This window comes from Neovison vison, chromosome 13, assembly GCF_020171115.1.
Source record: "Neovison vison isolate M4711 chromosome 13, ASM_NN_V1, whole genome shotgun sequence".
Lineage (NCBI taxonomy): Eukaryota > Metazoa > Chordata > Mammalia > Carnivora > Mustelidae > Neogale > Neogale vison.
In genome coordinates this window covers 115,548,547-115,564,693 of record NC_058103.1, presented here as the reverse complement: position 1 = coordinate 115,564,693, position 16,147 = coordinate 115,548,547, and the positions used below count along the sequence as shown (strand labels likewise).

At 37.8% G+C, this 16,147-nt stretch overlaps 1 protein-coding gene across 8 annotated transcripts in view; it reads right to left on the bottom strand.

Annotated features, from left to right (window-relative positions):
- The window catches only part of NEO1 (neogenin 1), a 238,380-nt gene that overhangs the window by 139,015 nt on the left and 83,218 nt on the right, over positions 1-16,147 (bottom strand). For all 8 annotated transcript variants that reach the window (XM_044231480.1, XM_044231487.1, XM_044231483.1 and 5 more), the window contains exon 5: positions 5,741-5,877. In XM_044231480.1, coding sequence (XP_044087415.1) covers positions 5,741-5,877 — 137 coding nt within the window. The remainder of the gene's footprint in view (positions 1-5,740; positions 5,878-16,147) is intronic.

Here is a 16,147-nt window from a genome sequence, read left to right as displayed (position 1 = left end):
CTTAGTGGCATAAAACCATCACCATTTTCTTATGCTCATAGATCCTTGGATGAGGAATTAAGACAGCCCAGCAGGAATGGCTTATCTCTGCTCCCCAATGTCTATAAAAACTTGAATGTGTAGGTTTGACTTAGAAAGCTAGGGACTCAAATCAACTGGAGAGTTCTTCATTCACATATCTGGCCCCTTGATTAGATGACCAGGTGGGCAGTCTTTCTTTGTGGCTTGGGCTTTGCACAGCATGGCAGCTGGGTTCTGAGAGGTAGAGCCCAAGAAGTGACTGGTGAGTGGTAATTCCAAAAGAACCAGGAGGAATCTCCATGGCCTTTTAATAAGCCTCAGAAGTCATATGACACCACTTCTGCCATACTCTTTTTATGTAAATAGTTCTAGGTCCACTGAGATTCAAGGGCAAGGGACATAAAGCTCACTACTCATTAGGAGGACTGCCAAAGAATTTGAGGGCTACATCTTAAAATTCCTCTATCTCCTGCAGCATTTCCTGAAAGTGTCTCTTCTAATTTAAGTATTCCACAAGTGTTTTCAGTGTGTATCTTTGTACAGCAAACCCTCTGAGGTCTTATGTGATAAGGATTTTTATTATAACTCACATTTTGAATGGATATAAATTCCATGTGGAATCAATGTTCTTTTAACACTCTAAGAAACATTACTCCATTTTCCTCTTAAAATCAGATTTCTCAAAATTGATATTAGGTGCAATATCATTCTTTTCCTTTATAGGTGATCTGCTCCTTATCACTGGAAGCTTTAAGAATTCTGTCCTTGTCTTTGATACTATCTGTAACTATATGGGTCCAAGGTTGGGGTTTCCTTCCCACTTACACACAGAAGTCTTTAAGCCCTTTTAGACTAAGGTCTTCCATTATTTTTTAATTCTGAGAAACTGATCTTAATCATTTCTTCAAATATTTTCTCCTCCCTTTCTGTTCTCTCTTTAAGGATTCCTATTTACCAGGAAAGAAACTCTTCTACATCTAACTTTCATGCCTCTTGATTTTTATTCCATGTGTTCTCTTTGTGATTTAATATTGTCTTCTCAAGAGTTTTTCAAAAGCATCATCTTCCAACACATGAGTTTATCAACTGTTCACCTTCGACCACCATCCAGTCTATTCTATTCTTTACTTTTACATTTTTCATAACTACTATTTCTACTTGGTTCTACATTATGTTTTCTTGTTTTTGCATAGTACTGCTGCATTTTTCTAATCTCCTGAAATACATTTGTTAAGTTTATTTTTAATTCCTGATCAATCTTTTTCAAAAAATCCTCCATCAATGGTATATGTTATTCACTTAGTTGTCTTTGAGAGTAACTGTACTGTACCTGTGTCCATATGACTAGTCTGGTTATAAACTAATGTTTTCCTGGGGAACCAGTCACTCTGTCTAGTAACATATGGTTATAGACCTCACTGTAGCCAACCTGGTGAAATTAACAAGAGAGGAGCATGATCCCCAGAGCAAAGAGCCCCAGGGACCTTAGAATTACTGCTGTTTACTCCAGTTTGCTGGGCATTCCACATATGTTTCCTCTCATAAACTCGGAGAAACAACACTGGGCACAGTCTTGCTAGGCTGAAACACACCAATGGGAGTTTGAGAGGGGAGAAAAAAGGTAGTTATCCCTAGTGGGCAATTAGTCAGGCCACCCTCATTTATATTAATGCCATCAGAGCCCTAGCAGATCTTTTGAATAATCATGGAGGCCTGAGCCACTGCTGCTCACTTCTGTGGGGAAAGAACAGGGAAAGACAGTTTCAGGCAACACCAGAGAGGAATAACAATAGAACTTAATAGCCCTCCAATCTATTTTCTCACTGCTTCCTCATGCAGTCCTTAGTCCCAGGCTATAGCCACCACCCCCACACATACTCCACCGAGACACATACAGATTCATGAGAGCCTTAGTCTCCCCACACTTCCCTCTTACTCCTCTAGTTTCTTCAGAGCTGATCTTGTGTGAAGGAGTCAAGACTGGGACTAGTTTGAAAGAAAATGCAAACCGGCCTAGAAACTCTTTTCTTTATCAGTGGTGCAGAACTTCTGTTCAATTTCAACCACTCATAATCCAGTTCAGAAATGTGATGCAGGGAGCACCAGTGTGGCTCAGTGGGTTGTGTGTCTGCCTTCAGCTCAGGTCATGATCCTGGAGTCCGGGATTGAGTCCTGCAACAGGCTCCCTGCTCAGTAGGGAGTCTGCTTCTCCCTCTGACTCTCCCCTGTCTCGTGCTTGCTCTCCCTCTCTCTCTCAAATTAATAAATAAAATCTTTTAAAAAATGTGATGCAAAATGGAAAATTAAAATTTGTTAGTACAATATTGTATAACCATAAAATTTACCCTGGGACATCTAGTTTAGACAGTAATGATAAGTGCTTCCTAATTCTTTCATGGACTCGCTTAACAACCCTACCTTCATACATTTTATTTATTTTTCTAACTTTTCATTAACCATGGATTTATAAAGCACTGTGTAAACTTTTGAGTAAATTTAAAAAAAAAAAAAAAACCTCTATAGTTCTTCTGCTCAACATTTTTGACCTCTAAGCATCTTCAAGCACCACAACTCCCCAGTCTTCTACTGCAGATCAAAGACCATGGCAGGCACCCTCAAACACATGTGCACAACTATTAGCCTCAAGCTGATGTGAAACTATGTCAGAAATAGAGAAGTTAGCAGATAGGATGTGTTTTCACCAGGAGGCAAGAAATGAAAGGACCTAACAAGTGAGGTTGGGGAGGAAGAGAAAGAATCAGTGGACAGCTGGTCAGACTTGGTTAAGAAATGGACATTGGGGAGGGTATGTGCTTTTGGGTAAATTGGAAGGGGAGGTGAACCATGAGAGACTATGGACTCTGAAAAACAATCTGAGGGGTTTGAAGTGGCGGGGGGGTGGGAGGTTGGGGTACCAGGTGGTGGGTATTATAGAGGGCACGGCTTGCATGGAGCACTGGGTGTGGTGAAAAAATAATGAATACTGTTTTTCTGAAAATAAATAAATTGGAAAAAAAAAAGAAATGAATTTGGTTGTTCCCTATAAGGAGGATATCAAAAAAGCTAATTCAACTAAAAACTAAATTTCACTGAGGAATACAATATCTAGTACCAACGAGGCAATGTTTTCGACTGGTGATATGTTAACAACAATAATTCTCAGTTCTCAATACCCCGCCACATGCTCTGGAGGTCAAAATCTTTTCAATTTTTGCCAATATAATGGTTGAGAAGCAGGTCACCTTTTAAATTTGTATTTTTCTCACTAGTAGTATGGTTGGCTGTCAATAAAGAAATGCAAACATTAATAAACCCTTGTTTGTGAACTTCCTGTTCATATTCTTTGTAAATTTTCCTCAGATTTTTTTTTATAATCAGTTTCTAGAAACTCTATTTTGATGATTCTCACCCTTTCTCAGTTATGTGTTACAACTATTCCTAGTCTATCATTTGCATTTAGCCTTTATTTACAGGGGCTCTTCTGTGTAACTTTAAAAAAAAATGTATGTTGTCAACATTTGTTGGTTTTTGCTTGACATGTTCTTTCCTGTTCTCAGACTGTCTCTTCCAGCACAGATAATACAAACATTAAAACATGTTCTTCATTTTTTCATATTTTGACCAACTTTATTTTCTCCTGCTTGAAAATCTATTCTACCAATACCCTTTAGTAAATAAAAGTTTTTTCCCCTCTAAACTGAACTGCTGCTTTGATAATAGTTTTAAGTTCTAGAATTACTTATAACAGCTGGATTTTATTCCTTTTGGTTGCCTACTCTTGGGCCAATACCATGCTGTTTAATTAGAGAAGGCTGTAGTAATTTTTAATATGTAGGTTTCTTTACTCTTAATCTTTCCTCAGTTTTCTAGAATGTACTCATTTAAAGGGCACTTTCTCGAAAATTAGAGGCCATAGATTAAGATGGAACTAGGTAAAAACTGTAAATATGTATGCATTATCTTATAACTAAAAAAAAATACAGTAAGTTACTAAAAGAGTCTTAATTCAATTCCAAACAATAAATTAAAGTTAAAAAGCAGAAAATCACCAGATGGACAAATGCAACCAACATATACAGCAAACACTATGCCTCACATCTGAGGTTAGTAACAAGGTACTTTACAGTGGAGGACACTGAGGCACAGGTAAGAAACGGAAGAGAGTGTTAGACCAAGAATCTGACTAATGGTAAAAACAAAAAGAGAAAACATCTAGTAAGGGAGGCACCGGGACCAAATAAGATGGATGGAGTTCACTAATATTTTACTTGTATGATCCCACCCACACACAGAGGAAAAGAAATAAAATGGATAAACAGATAAATAAAATAGAAATAGAAACTGGTCATTCTACAATTGGTCATAGCCAACCTTCGACCAAGCCAAGAATGATGGTTGAGCTCAAGTGAGGCAATAGTTATGTAATTAACTGTAATAATTACAGTCTAAGGCTTGCTCTTTTGATTTTCAGAGATGATGAATCCATTCACAAATAGCAACAGAGAACATAAACATTCTGTGCTTTTGCCAGCATAGGAGAACCCCAAGCAGTCCCCAATTCCTATCAGAAACAAATTTGAACCCTTCAAATTGGCTCAGTCAGTGGAGTATGCAATTCTTGATCTCGGGGTCGTGAGTTTAAGCTGCACGCTGGGTGTAGAGATTAGCAAAAATGAACAAATATATATGTTATATATAAAACAAAACAAATTTGATTCCTCTGGTGACTATTGGAAGTATAAGTGTGGCTATCATACTTCCTACTCTGAAACCCACCAGTGAGCCAAGAGAAACAAACTTTCATAAAAATATGGAATAACCCTAAACCACAGATTAGGAAGTATTATATCAAATACAATACAATTTGAGACAAGGTTATAATGAATATTATGAGCCAAAATACATCTCTACATATCCAACCAAAGTTGGATTTCCTGAAAGTAATAGGAAAGGTCTTAAAATTTTTTAGTTGAAACAAAGGTAAAATGAGGGTGTAGATAAATTATAGGCAAGATAGCAAATATTCCTCTCATGGTACATTTCAATATGGAGGAAGAATAAGGGACACAGAGATAAAGGAGAGATAATGCCATGTTCATTTTCTCAGACTTCTAAATCAGAGAACCTATAAGGGAAGATGCTATGAGGACCAACATTAGTTGAACAGGAAGAGATACATCATCAAGTAATCAAAGAGATGACCATGTTACATTGAGAGACATAGTGCATTCCATCCTGGGTGATCTATTCTCCTGAAAGGAAGAACACCAATGCTTAGGAGATAAACGGTTCTAGGTCAGAGTGTAAGAAGTCTCTCTGAGTGAACTAAGAAAAGTGAACTGAACCTTCCAGATGCCCCAGAACACAGCCTTCCCCATACTACTACTATAGATAATAGCAATAATTAACTGGGTTCTTATCATATTCTAGTGACATATTCTAGGAATTTACAAGTATTAACTCTTTTAGTCCTTAAACAACCCCAATGAGGTAAGTACTCTTATTATCTCCATTTTACAGATGAGGTAAATGAGCATCAGAGAGGTTAAGTAAGTTTCCTATAGTTATATAGCTAGGACATATAAGACCAAGAATTTAACCTAAGCAATCTGGTGTAAAGCTCAGGGTTTTAACTATTACGCTGTATTATCTCTTCTACTTTAATGTTAAACAATTAGCAAACCCACAGAATTTATTTATACAGGAAATAATGACATACCTTGTACTGTAAGCTCTGCTTGAGCTTCAATTGTTTCATTTCCATTATCAGCGATACAAAAATAAGTCCCCGCATCATCTTCAGTAACATCACTGATCTCCAGACTACCACCTGCCAGCAGCACCAGTTTTTCAGAGCTGCATAAAAAAATATTGGCACATTTCAGAACTAGGAAAACAATAACTGGGAAACTCTTCACATAAAACAGAGAAAACACTTAAAATGCATTATTATTTACATGGCTACAGAGAGACTAACAAAATTAGCAGAACTTAATTTGGTCCAATTTACTCTGCTCATATTTAACATGCATAAATAATGACAAATACAAATCAAAATGTTACAATGAATTATATCTACCACATATTTTTTCTGAGAGAGAGAGGAAGAGCATGCAAACGTGGGGTGGAGAGGGGTAGGGGAGAGGGAGAGAGAGAGTCTTAAGCAGGTTCCATACCAAGTGTAGAGCCCAAAGCGGGCCTGGATCTCACATCTCTGAGATTGTGACCTGAGCCAAAATCAAAAGTCAGATGCTGAACCGACTGAGCCACCTGGCACCCTATCTCTAAACACATCTATTATTCTCAAAGGTATACAAGTTTTGTAGCCAATTCCACTCCCCACAATCCATCCCTGCCTCCCAGATCTCCCCATTTTTTCCTGCAAATGATTTAATTTTGAAGTCTGGAATCAATCTGTCACTCCACTACAGCGATGCCACACTAAGGGGACTACTGGAGAAGGTAAAATGTCAGATCAGAAACACAAAGTCGTGAGGCCACCCTGCCTACTGAAAGTTTCCTATGGTGGCTTGGCTAAGAAAGGGAGGAAAAGGGACAGGGAAGGGAGAGAACAGAGTTGGCAGAGAGCAGCAACCTGGGTGTGGTTACCAGGGAAGAACATGCTATCATGCCATTATCAACAAGGACACTGACCACGATAACCTAAATCTGTATAGTGATTTAAATCTTTTAAAGAGACTATTTAAAGAAAAAAAAAAGTGATCCTATAACACTAAGGGGAAAAAATCAGAAATCAATATTCTCATCAAGTTTTTATAAAGTAAACAAGTTTAGTTGATTTGGATCCAAGTTTGTGGAGTTATAATTTTATTTTTATTTGGAGGTTCTATGTCTAAACTGGTTTTCATAGGCAGATATTTCTCTCAAATCTTAATATTGTCACATTTCGTACCTGTATCTACGCTTAACAAAAAACATGGCTTTTCATATAGAATTCCTGATGGGGAAAAAAGAGAGGAAATGACTATTTGGTCTGTGCCACATTTATAATTCTCATCCTAAGTAAAGAGCTATTCTGGCTTAAATTTCAGTATGCTCTGAACCTGAGTAATTAAGCTTCCCAAAACTGATACACAAGATTAAGTTTCTGGACAATGAAAGAGGAAAACCAGAATCAGGTTTGGTGGCTTCTCTATGAAATACCCTGCAAGAGATCCTGACTCAACTTTATCAAGTGGCCTTCTTATTACCTCAAATCCCAACTGAACATGATGAGATAGAGAAGCAATGAACATATCACAGAACAGAGCAAGAACTACTAGGATAAAACGGAGAGATAAGACACGATTTCCATGCCTCACAAAATAAGAAAAATTTACAAAATTTAAAATCCTCTATTTCACGAGAAAAAATTAGTACTAGTCTTCAGAAATGGAAAACAATGCCCACGAGTGGAAAATCAGCAATATACACACATGATACCCAGCTGAGGGGAATGTAATTTGAAATACTATTTGGTAGGGTACTTTTGAACTGAGATACAGTAATTTCTATTTAATAATTATACTAAAAAATACTCCTGATACTTGTTTTGTTTCAAATTTGCCATAACTGAGTGCCAGTACAGAAGTCAATCTTTCTTTTTTTTTTTTTTAAAAGATTTTTATTTATTTATTTGTCAGAGAGAGAGGGAGAGAGAGCGAGCACAGGCAGAGAGGCAGGCAGAGGCAGAGGGAGAAGCAGGCTCCCTGCCGAGCAAGGAGCCCGATGTGGGACTCGATCCCAGGACGCTGAGATCATGACCTGAGCCGAAGGCAGCTGCTTAACCAACTGAGCCACCCAGGCGTCCCCAGAAGTCAATCTTTCTTAATGGAATTGATTTTACTCCCTTGAAAGAAGCCGGGGAGGAGGAATGGCTGTTAGTTTGACAGAACTCATTAAACCTGTTCACATGATGATGTGATAGCTTCCAGTAAGATGGCAACCAAGTCTTTAAAACTCCAAAATTCAAAGATATAGCAAAAGGAACAGTATGTTAAAAAGTAAACATGGTCACTGGACCCAAGTTAGGTTGAGTGCTGCTGGACAAAGGAAGGGTGTGTGTCCCTGGGCAGTCAGAGGTCAGTCTAGGAGACCTTGGTGTGCTATGGAGACTTTATGTTTGCTTGTTTTGCCAAAGGAAAGGCCTTGAAGGAGATAAATCACACGATTTAGTGAAGGACAAGAGGAATGGGAAAAAGACTCGAAGCAGAAACTTTGATTGTGAAATTATTTTAATGGTCCAGAATTAAAGAGAAAAAGATGAACTCTGGCAGTAACAACAGAGGTAAAAAGATGGCAAAAACTATTGACAACTCTTAAAAACAATGGACAATGAAGGTAACGAGAGGGATTCATCCACTCAGCAAATATTTACTGCTGTGCCTCTGTGTGTCAGATAGCAGCTGGGGATGCAACAGTGAGCAAAAACACAACCAGTGCTTCTGTGCAACTCAGGGGCAAAGACACACATGAAAGATGATAATTTCAAAAAATACTATACTAGAAGAACCTACCAGGAAATTAGGAATGAAATTTTTCTGACCAAAGTAACCCTTGAACTAAAGAATGAGAAGAAGAAAAAGATTTCAGAAAGAAAGAGTAGCATATTCAAGAGAATGGTGGCAGAAAGTACCACAGTGTTTCAGGATCTGAAAATAACCAGTGTGACCAAGTTTAAGAGAGAAAAAAGAAAGAGAAAGATGAGATGGAGCCAGACTATACAAGGTTTTGAAAGTCATTTTAAAAATTTGAGTCCTTAACTTAAAAACAATGAAAGTTCATTAAATATTTTTAGAAGTGGGGAGAGGGTTGACAACGATGTCATGAGATCTGAGCTTTGGAAAGATCACTCTGGCAGGAACGTGAAGATGTATCTGGAATGAAGCCGGAGTAAGTATGGGAAGAACTGGAGTATTCTGTGGTAACTGGTGGTTTTCGGAGATGGTTAGGAGGTTCCATGAAAGATCTTATAGATGAATTAGAGAAGCTGAGGAAGAAATTCATGTCCAGGAAGATTTTTTTTTTATTTTATTTATTTGACAGACAGAGATCACAAGTAGGCAGAGAGGCAGGCAGAGAGAGAAGGGGAAGCAGGCTCCCCACTGAGCAGAGATCCCGATGCTGGGGCTCCATCCCAGGACCCTGGGATCATGACCCAAGCTGAAGGCAGAGACTTTAACCCACTAAGCCACCCAGGTGCCCCTCTCCAGGAAGATTCTTAAGGTTAGGGTAGTATGTGTGAAAGGGAAAAACAAACAAAAAAATTGCTTAATTTAGTTTCTTATGTGTTGTTATTTGAGTGAGAGAAAGGTAGGCCTTTTTATAGGAAAAAGAGAAGGAGCCAATGGAGAGAAAAAATTTTGAAAAGAAGATTCATAAAAGTGCTGAAGAAAGTGGAAAGTAGTAAAATCCAGAGCACAAAAGGCCATCTCTTCTTTTAAAACAGCAGGAAAGGAAGGGAACAATACTTATTCTCTTTTGTTGTTGTTGTTGTTTTCATTAAACTTATTATGAGGTAACTGCAGTTTTGAGAAATAATACAGAGGGGGAACACCTGTGTGAATCAGTCATTTAAGCATCTGCCTTGGGCTCAGGTCATGATCCCAGGGTCCTGGGATCTGCTTCTTCCACTGCCTGTTGTGCTAACCCTCCATGTGTGCTCTCTCTGACAAATAAAAATCTTAAAAAAAAAAAGAAAACAAAAACTAATACAGGGACCTACTGTACGTATGTCTTTACCCAGTTTCTCCCAACGGTAATCTTGTAGAGTACAACATCACAACCAGACACTCACATTTCCATCACCACGAGGACCCCTCCCATGGCTCTTTTATAGCCACACCCCCTTTCCTTTTCCTCCCACCTCCTCACAACCCCTTGCAACTGAACCCCTGGCAATCTGTTCTCCATTTCAGTAATTTCGTCATTTCAAGGAGAATATTATATAAATAAAACCATACAGTATATAGCCTTTGGGGATTGGCTTTTTTCACTCAGCATAATTCTCCAAAGATCCATCCAGGTTGTTGCATATTAACAAGGGATCCTTCCTTTTATTGCTTGGCAGGAACTCCACAGTGTGGCTATACCTTAGTTTGTTTAACCATTCACTCAATGAAGGACATCTGGGCTGTTTCTAGTTTGGGGCTATTACAAATGAAGCTGCTGTGAATACAGATAGGCAAACTTGTGTGGAACATGAAGTTCATTTCTACAGGATAAATGCCCCAAAGTGTTAATGTTGGGTCATATGGGTAGTTCCAACATGGTAAGCTTTTAAAGAAAAGGCCAATGACAGAGTGGCTGTACCATTTCCACATTCCAGCCAGCAATGTCAGACTGATCCCATTTAACAGTATTTGATGCTGTCAATTTTTACAAAGTATGGCTATTCTGATAGGTACGTAGCAGTATCTTACTGTGATTTTAATTTGCATTTCCCTATGGCTAATGAAGTTAAACAACTTTTCTTGTGCTTCTCTGCCATCTCCACATATTTCCCAGTAAAACATTTATTCATGTCTTTTGCCTGTTTCTAATTGGATTATGTGCTTTTGTACTGTTGAGTTTTGAAAGATTATTATACATTTTAGATACTAGTCCTTTGTCAAAGGTGTGGTTTGCAAATATATTCTTCCACTCTGTAGTTATCTTTTCATCCTCTTAGTGGGGTCTTTCATAGAGCAAAAGTTTTTAATTTTGATGAAATCCAATTTCCAACTTTTCCTCTCATAAACTGTGCTTTCAAGGATCAAGTCCCACATCCAGCTCCCAGCTCCACGGGGAGTCTGCTTCTCCCTCTGACCTTCTCCTCGCTCATGCTCTCTCTCACTGCCTCTCTCTCAAATAAATAAATAAAATCTTTAAAAAAAAAAAAAAAAGAGTCAGATGCTCAGCTGACCAAGCACTCAGTCATAAACTATGCTTTCAGTGTCAGATCCAGTAACTCTTTGCCCAGTCCTAGATCCTGGTATTCTCCTGTATTTCTTCTCTCAAATTTCATTTTGTGTTTTACATTTAGGTCCATGAGTTAATTTTTTATATGAGCTGTGAGACACAGGTTGAGACAGGTGACCAACTGCTCCAGTAGCGTTTGTTAAAAATGCTGTCTTTCCTCCACTGACCTGCTTTCACAACTTTGTCAAAAATTAGGGATTTTTGTTTGGTCTAAATCTGAATTCTCTATTCTGCCCCAGTGATATATATGTGACTATCCCCCCATCAAGGGGGGGGATACAGTCTTGATCACTGTAGCTAGATACAAAGTCCTGGTATCAGGTTGACTGATTCTTCTCACTTTTCAAAAAAACTGTTAATTATTCCAGTTCTTTTCCGCTTTTCCATCTCAATTTTAGAATAACCTTGTCTATATCTGCAGAAGATCCTGCTGGGATATTGACAGGAATTGAGTTAACCTGTGTATCAGTTTGAAGAACTGGTATCTTTACTACTGAGTCTTCTAGTCCAAAGACACAGAAGGTCTATCTATTTAGATCATCTTGATGTCTTTCATTAGCATTTTGTTCCTTTTAGCATGCAAATCTAACAAGTTTTGTTAGATTTTTAACTTAAGCATTTCAATTTTTGTGAGTGATAGTAAATACTATTATATCTGTAACTTCGGTGTTCACAGGTTCATTGCTAGTATACAGAAATACAAATGATTTTCTCTTTATGGTCCATTCATCTGTATGATGTGGAAGATACACACTTATATGCTCAGAATTGCTTCATAAACAAGAATTCCAAAAATGCAAAGTCCTTTGCATAAAGTTATTTCTGAGCATTTGTTCATTATAAACAGCCAAGATCATCTTGGGCAGTTTTCCTCCATTTCTGAAGGATGGCCATCCAGTTTGTTCCCAGTGGCCAGGAATGTTCTCCATTCCTCCTCCTTATTCTCAAGGATTAAAACTGTCTTAATTCTTCTTCAATGAAACTTGAGGTTAGAGCAGCCTTCACGAAGAGAAAATAAGAGCAGTAACAGGTTATGTCTTTTCTTCAATGACTATGAATTGCCCTTCTCAAAAACACTTGTTTGCCTGGCTTGGCTTTGTCCTCTGCTGCCTTGGTCTGAATTAACCCAATCTTGATTCCTGGTGCCTAATTTCTGCTTTATAACCTAGATTCTTTTTTTTTTCCCCCATGATGGCAATTGTGCTTTTTAATCCCCATCACGTGTTTCACCCATTCCCCCACCCATCTCCCCTGTGGTAACCATCACCTTGTTCTCTATAGTTAAGAGTGTGTTTCTTTTTTTTTTTTTTTAAACCTTATTTGTTTTTTTAAATTCCACATATGAGTGAGACTATACAGCAGTTGTCTTTCTTTATTTTTTTATTATCTAAGTTCAAAATTGTCTATTTGGTTCTTGAAACCTGCTATTTATTCGAGAATACTTTTTGACATTTTTGGTGAAATATTCTATTTTTTTTTCATTTGTTTCAAGTATGTTTGTAATTGTTTGTTGAAGCATTTTTACGGTGACTGCTTTAAAATGTATCAGATAATTCTAAAACCTGCCATCTCAATGTTGGCATCTGTTGTCTTTTCTTATTTGAGATGTTCCTCGCTCTTGGTATGATGAGTGATTTTAAATTGAAATATGGATATCTGGGGTATATTATGAGACTCTGGACCTCACCAAACAAAAATCCCTAACTAATTTTTGACAAAGATGTGAAAGCAGGTCAATGGAGGAAAGACAGCATTTTTAACAAACCTTTCATTTTAGGTGGCTTCTTCTAATACTGCTCTAGAGGAAGGGGGAGGAACCACCTCATTACTGTCAGAGGGAGGTGGAAGTCCAGGTTCCCTATTCAGTCTTCATTTTAATACCCAAGGGGAGGTGTGGATTTCTTATTATTCCTTAACAGGGTTGTGAGTTCTGAGTCCCCACTAGGCCTTCACTGATACTGTCCTCTGGCTGGTGCAGTAGGAATACCTCACTATCATTCCCTACATGGTGTCCACTGACACCATGGAGGGGGGCCCTCAATACTACATGATGATGAAAGTTCTGACTCTCCACAGGGCCTCTTTAATACTATCCCCAGGGGGAAGGGAAGGAATGTCTCTACTGCCAGGTGGGATTAAAGTCCATGGTCCTTATATGGTTTCTACTAACACAGCAAAAGAGAGGGTTCCTTATTTAGCCTCTGATCCCATACAGGCTGCGGGATTTCATTACAAGCTGGTAAGGGTGGCAGGTTAGCCTTCCCACTTGGCTTATGCTCACGTAGGTGAAGGTGGGGCTGCAGTTTCTTCTGTAGTGTTTGGTTCAAGTAGGAGTGATTTTAGTATTACACTTCTTGTCTTGCTATGCTTTCCCTTTCTGGGTCCTCTGGCTAAAGAGAGCACGTTTGTTAAGAACTTCACAGACATATCTAGTAAGTTGTTACGGTCAAGGTCAAAGAAGTTGCTGCTTGTGTTCTCCTCTAGGATTTTGATGGTTTCCCATCTCACATTTAGGTCTTCCAACTATTTCGAATTTATTTTTGTGTACAGTATAAAAAAGTGATCCAGTTTCATTCTTTTGTATATTGCTGTCCAGTTTTTCCAAAACCATTTGTTGAAGAGACTGTCTTTTTTCCATTGGATATTCTTTCCTGCTTTGTTGAAGGTTAGTTGACCATACAGTTGTGGGTTCACTTCTCGGGTTTTTTATTCTGTTCAAATGATCTATGTGTCTGTTTCTGTGTCAGTACCATAATATCTTGATGACTATAGCTTTGTAATATAGCTTAAAATTAAGAATTATGATGCCTCCAGCTTTGCTTTTCTTTTTTCAGGGCTGCTTTGGCTTCTCAGGGTCTTTTGTGGTGCCACACAAATTTTAGGCTCTGTGAAAAATGTTTGTGAAAGAGTTTGTTCTAGCTCTGTGAAAAATGCTGATGGCAGTTTGACAGGGATTGCATTAAATGTGTAGAGTGCTTTGAGCAGTATAAACATTTTAACAATATTTGGGCATAGAATTTTTTCCATTTTTTTGTGTCCTCTTCAATTTCTTCCTAAGTGTTCTATAGTTTTCAGAGTATAGATGTTTTACCCCGTTAGTTTTATTCCTAGATATCTTATGGTTTTTGGTGCAACTGTAATTGCAATCGATTCTCTGATAGCTATTTCTGCTACTTCATTATTGGTGTATAGAAATGCAAAAGATTTCTGTACATTGATTTTTGTATCCTGTGACTTTACTGAATTCATGTATCAGTTCTAACCATTTTTTGTTAGGAGTCTTCTGAGTTTTCTACATGAATTATCATGTCATCTACAAATAGTGACAGTTTGATTTCTTCCTTGCCACTTTGGGTGCCTTTTATTTCTTTTTGTTGTCTGACATCTGAAGACTAGGGCTTCCAGTACTAGGTTAAAAAACAATGGTGAGCGTGGATATCCTTGTCATGTTCCTGACATTAGGGGAAACGCTCCTCAGTGTATCCCCACTGAGAATGATATTACCTGTGCATCTTTCATACATGGCCTTTATGATGTTGAGGTACATCCCCTCTATCCCAACTTTGTTGAGAGTTTTTATCAAGAATGAATGGTGTACTTCATTAAATGCTTTTTCTGTATCTGCTGAGAGCATCATATGGTTCTTACCTCTTCTTTATTGATGTATCACACTGACTGATTTGCAAATACTGAACCACCTTCACAGCCTAGGAGTAACTCCCATTTGATCATGGAATGAGTCTTTTAGTGTACTGTTGGATTTGATTTGCTAGAATTTCATTAGGAATTCTTACACCCATGTTCATTAGGGATAGGGCCCTGTAGTTCTCCCTTTTAGTGGGATCTTCATCTTGTTTTGGGATCAAGGTAATGCTGGCCTTGTAGAATGAGTTTGGAGGTTTTCCTTCCATTTCTATTTTTGGAACAGTTTGAGAATAGGTATTAATTCTTCTTTAAATGTTTGGTAGAATTCCCTGGGAAGCCATCTGGCCCTGGACTTTATGTTTTTGAGACATTTTTGATTACTGATTCAATTTCTTTGCTGGTTTATCAGTCTGCTCAAGTTTTCTATTTCTTCCTGTTTCAGTTTTGGTAGTTTATACATTTGCAGGAATTTATCCATTTCTTCCAGATTGCCCAATCTGTTGGCATATAATTTTTCATAATATTCTCCTACAATTGTTTCTATTTCTGTGGTGTTGACTGTGATCTCTCCTCTCTCATTTGTGATTTTATTTATTTGGGTCCTTTCTCTTTTCTTTTGTTAAATCTGGCTAGGGGTCCGTCACTTTTACTCTTTTCATAGAACCAGCTCCTGGGTTCATTCATCTGTTCTACTATCATGTGTATGTTTCTGTATCATTTATTTTTGCTCTAATCTTTATTATTTCCCTTCTTCTGCTGGCTTTAGGCTTCATGTGTTGTTCTTTCTCTAGATCATTTAGGTGTGACGTTAAGTTGCATATTTGAGATTTTTCTTGCTTCTTGAGATAGGCCTGTATTCTTATATACTTCCCTCTTATGACAGCTTTTGTTGTATCCCAAAAGTTCTGGACCATCACGTTTTCATTATTACTTGTTTCCACGTATTTTTTTAAATTTTTTAAATTTCCTGGTTGGCCATTCATTGTTTTGTTCTTTAACTTCCATGTATTTCTGGTCTTTGCAAATATTTTCTTGTGGTTGACTTCATGTTCCATAGCGTTATGGTCAGAAAATACGCATGGTATGATCTCAATCATTTTGTACTTGCTGAGGTCTGATTTGTGACTTAGTATATGATCTGTACTGGAGAATGTCCCCTGTGCACTCGATAAGAATGTGTATTCTGCTGCTTTAGGATGAAATGTTCTGAACATATCTTTAAGTCCATCTGGTCCAGTGTGTCATTCAAAACCACTGTTTCCTTGTTGATTTTGCCTAGATCATCTGTCTGTTGATGTAAGTAGGGTGTTAAAGTCCTCTACTATTATTGTATTATCAATGAATTCCTTTATGTTTGTTACTCATATTTAGGTGCTCCCAAATTGGAAGCATAAATATTTATAATTGTTAGGTCTTCTTGCTAGAAGACTAGGGCTTTTTTATTATGATATAGTACCCTTCTTCATCTCCTGTTACAGTCTTCAGCTTAAAATCTAGTTTGTATGACATAAGTACTGCTACT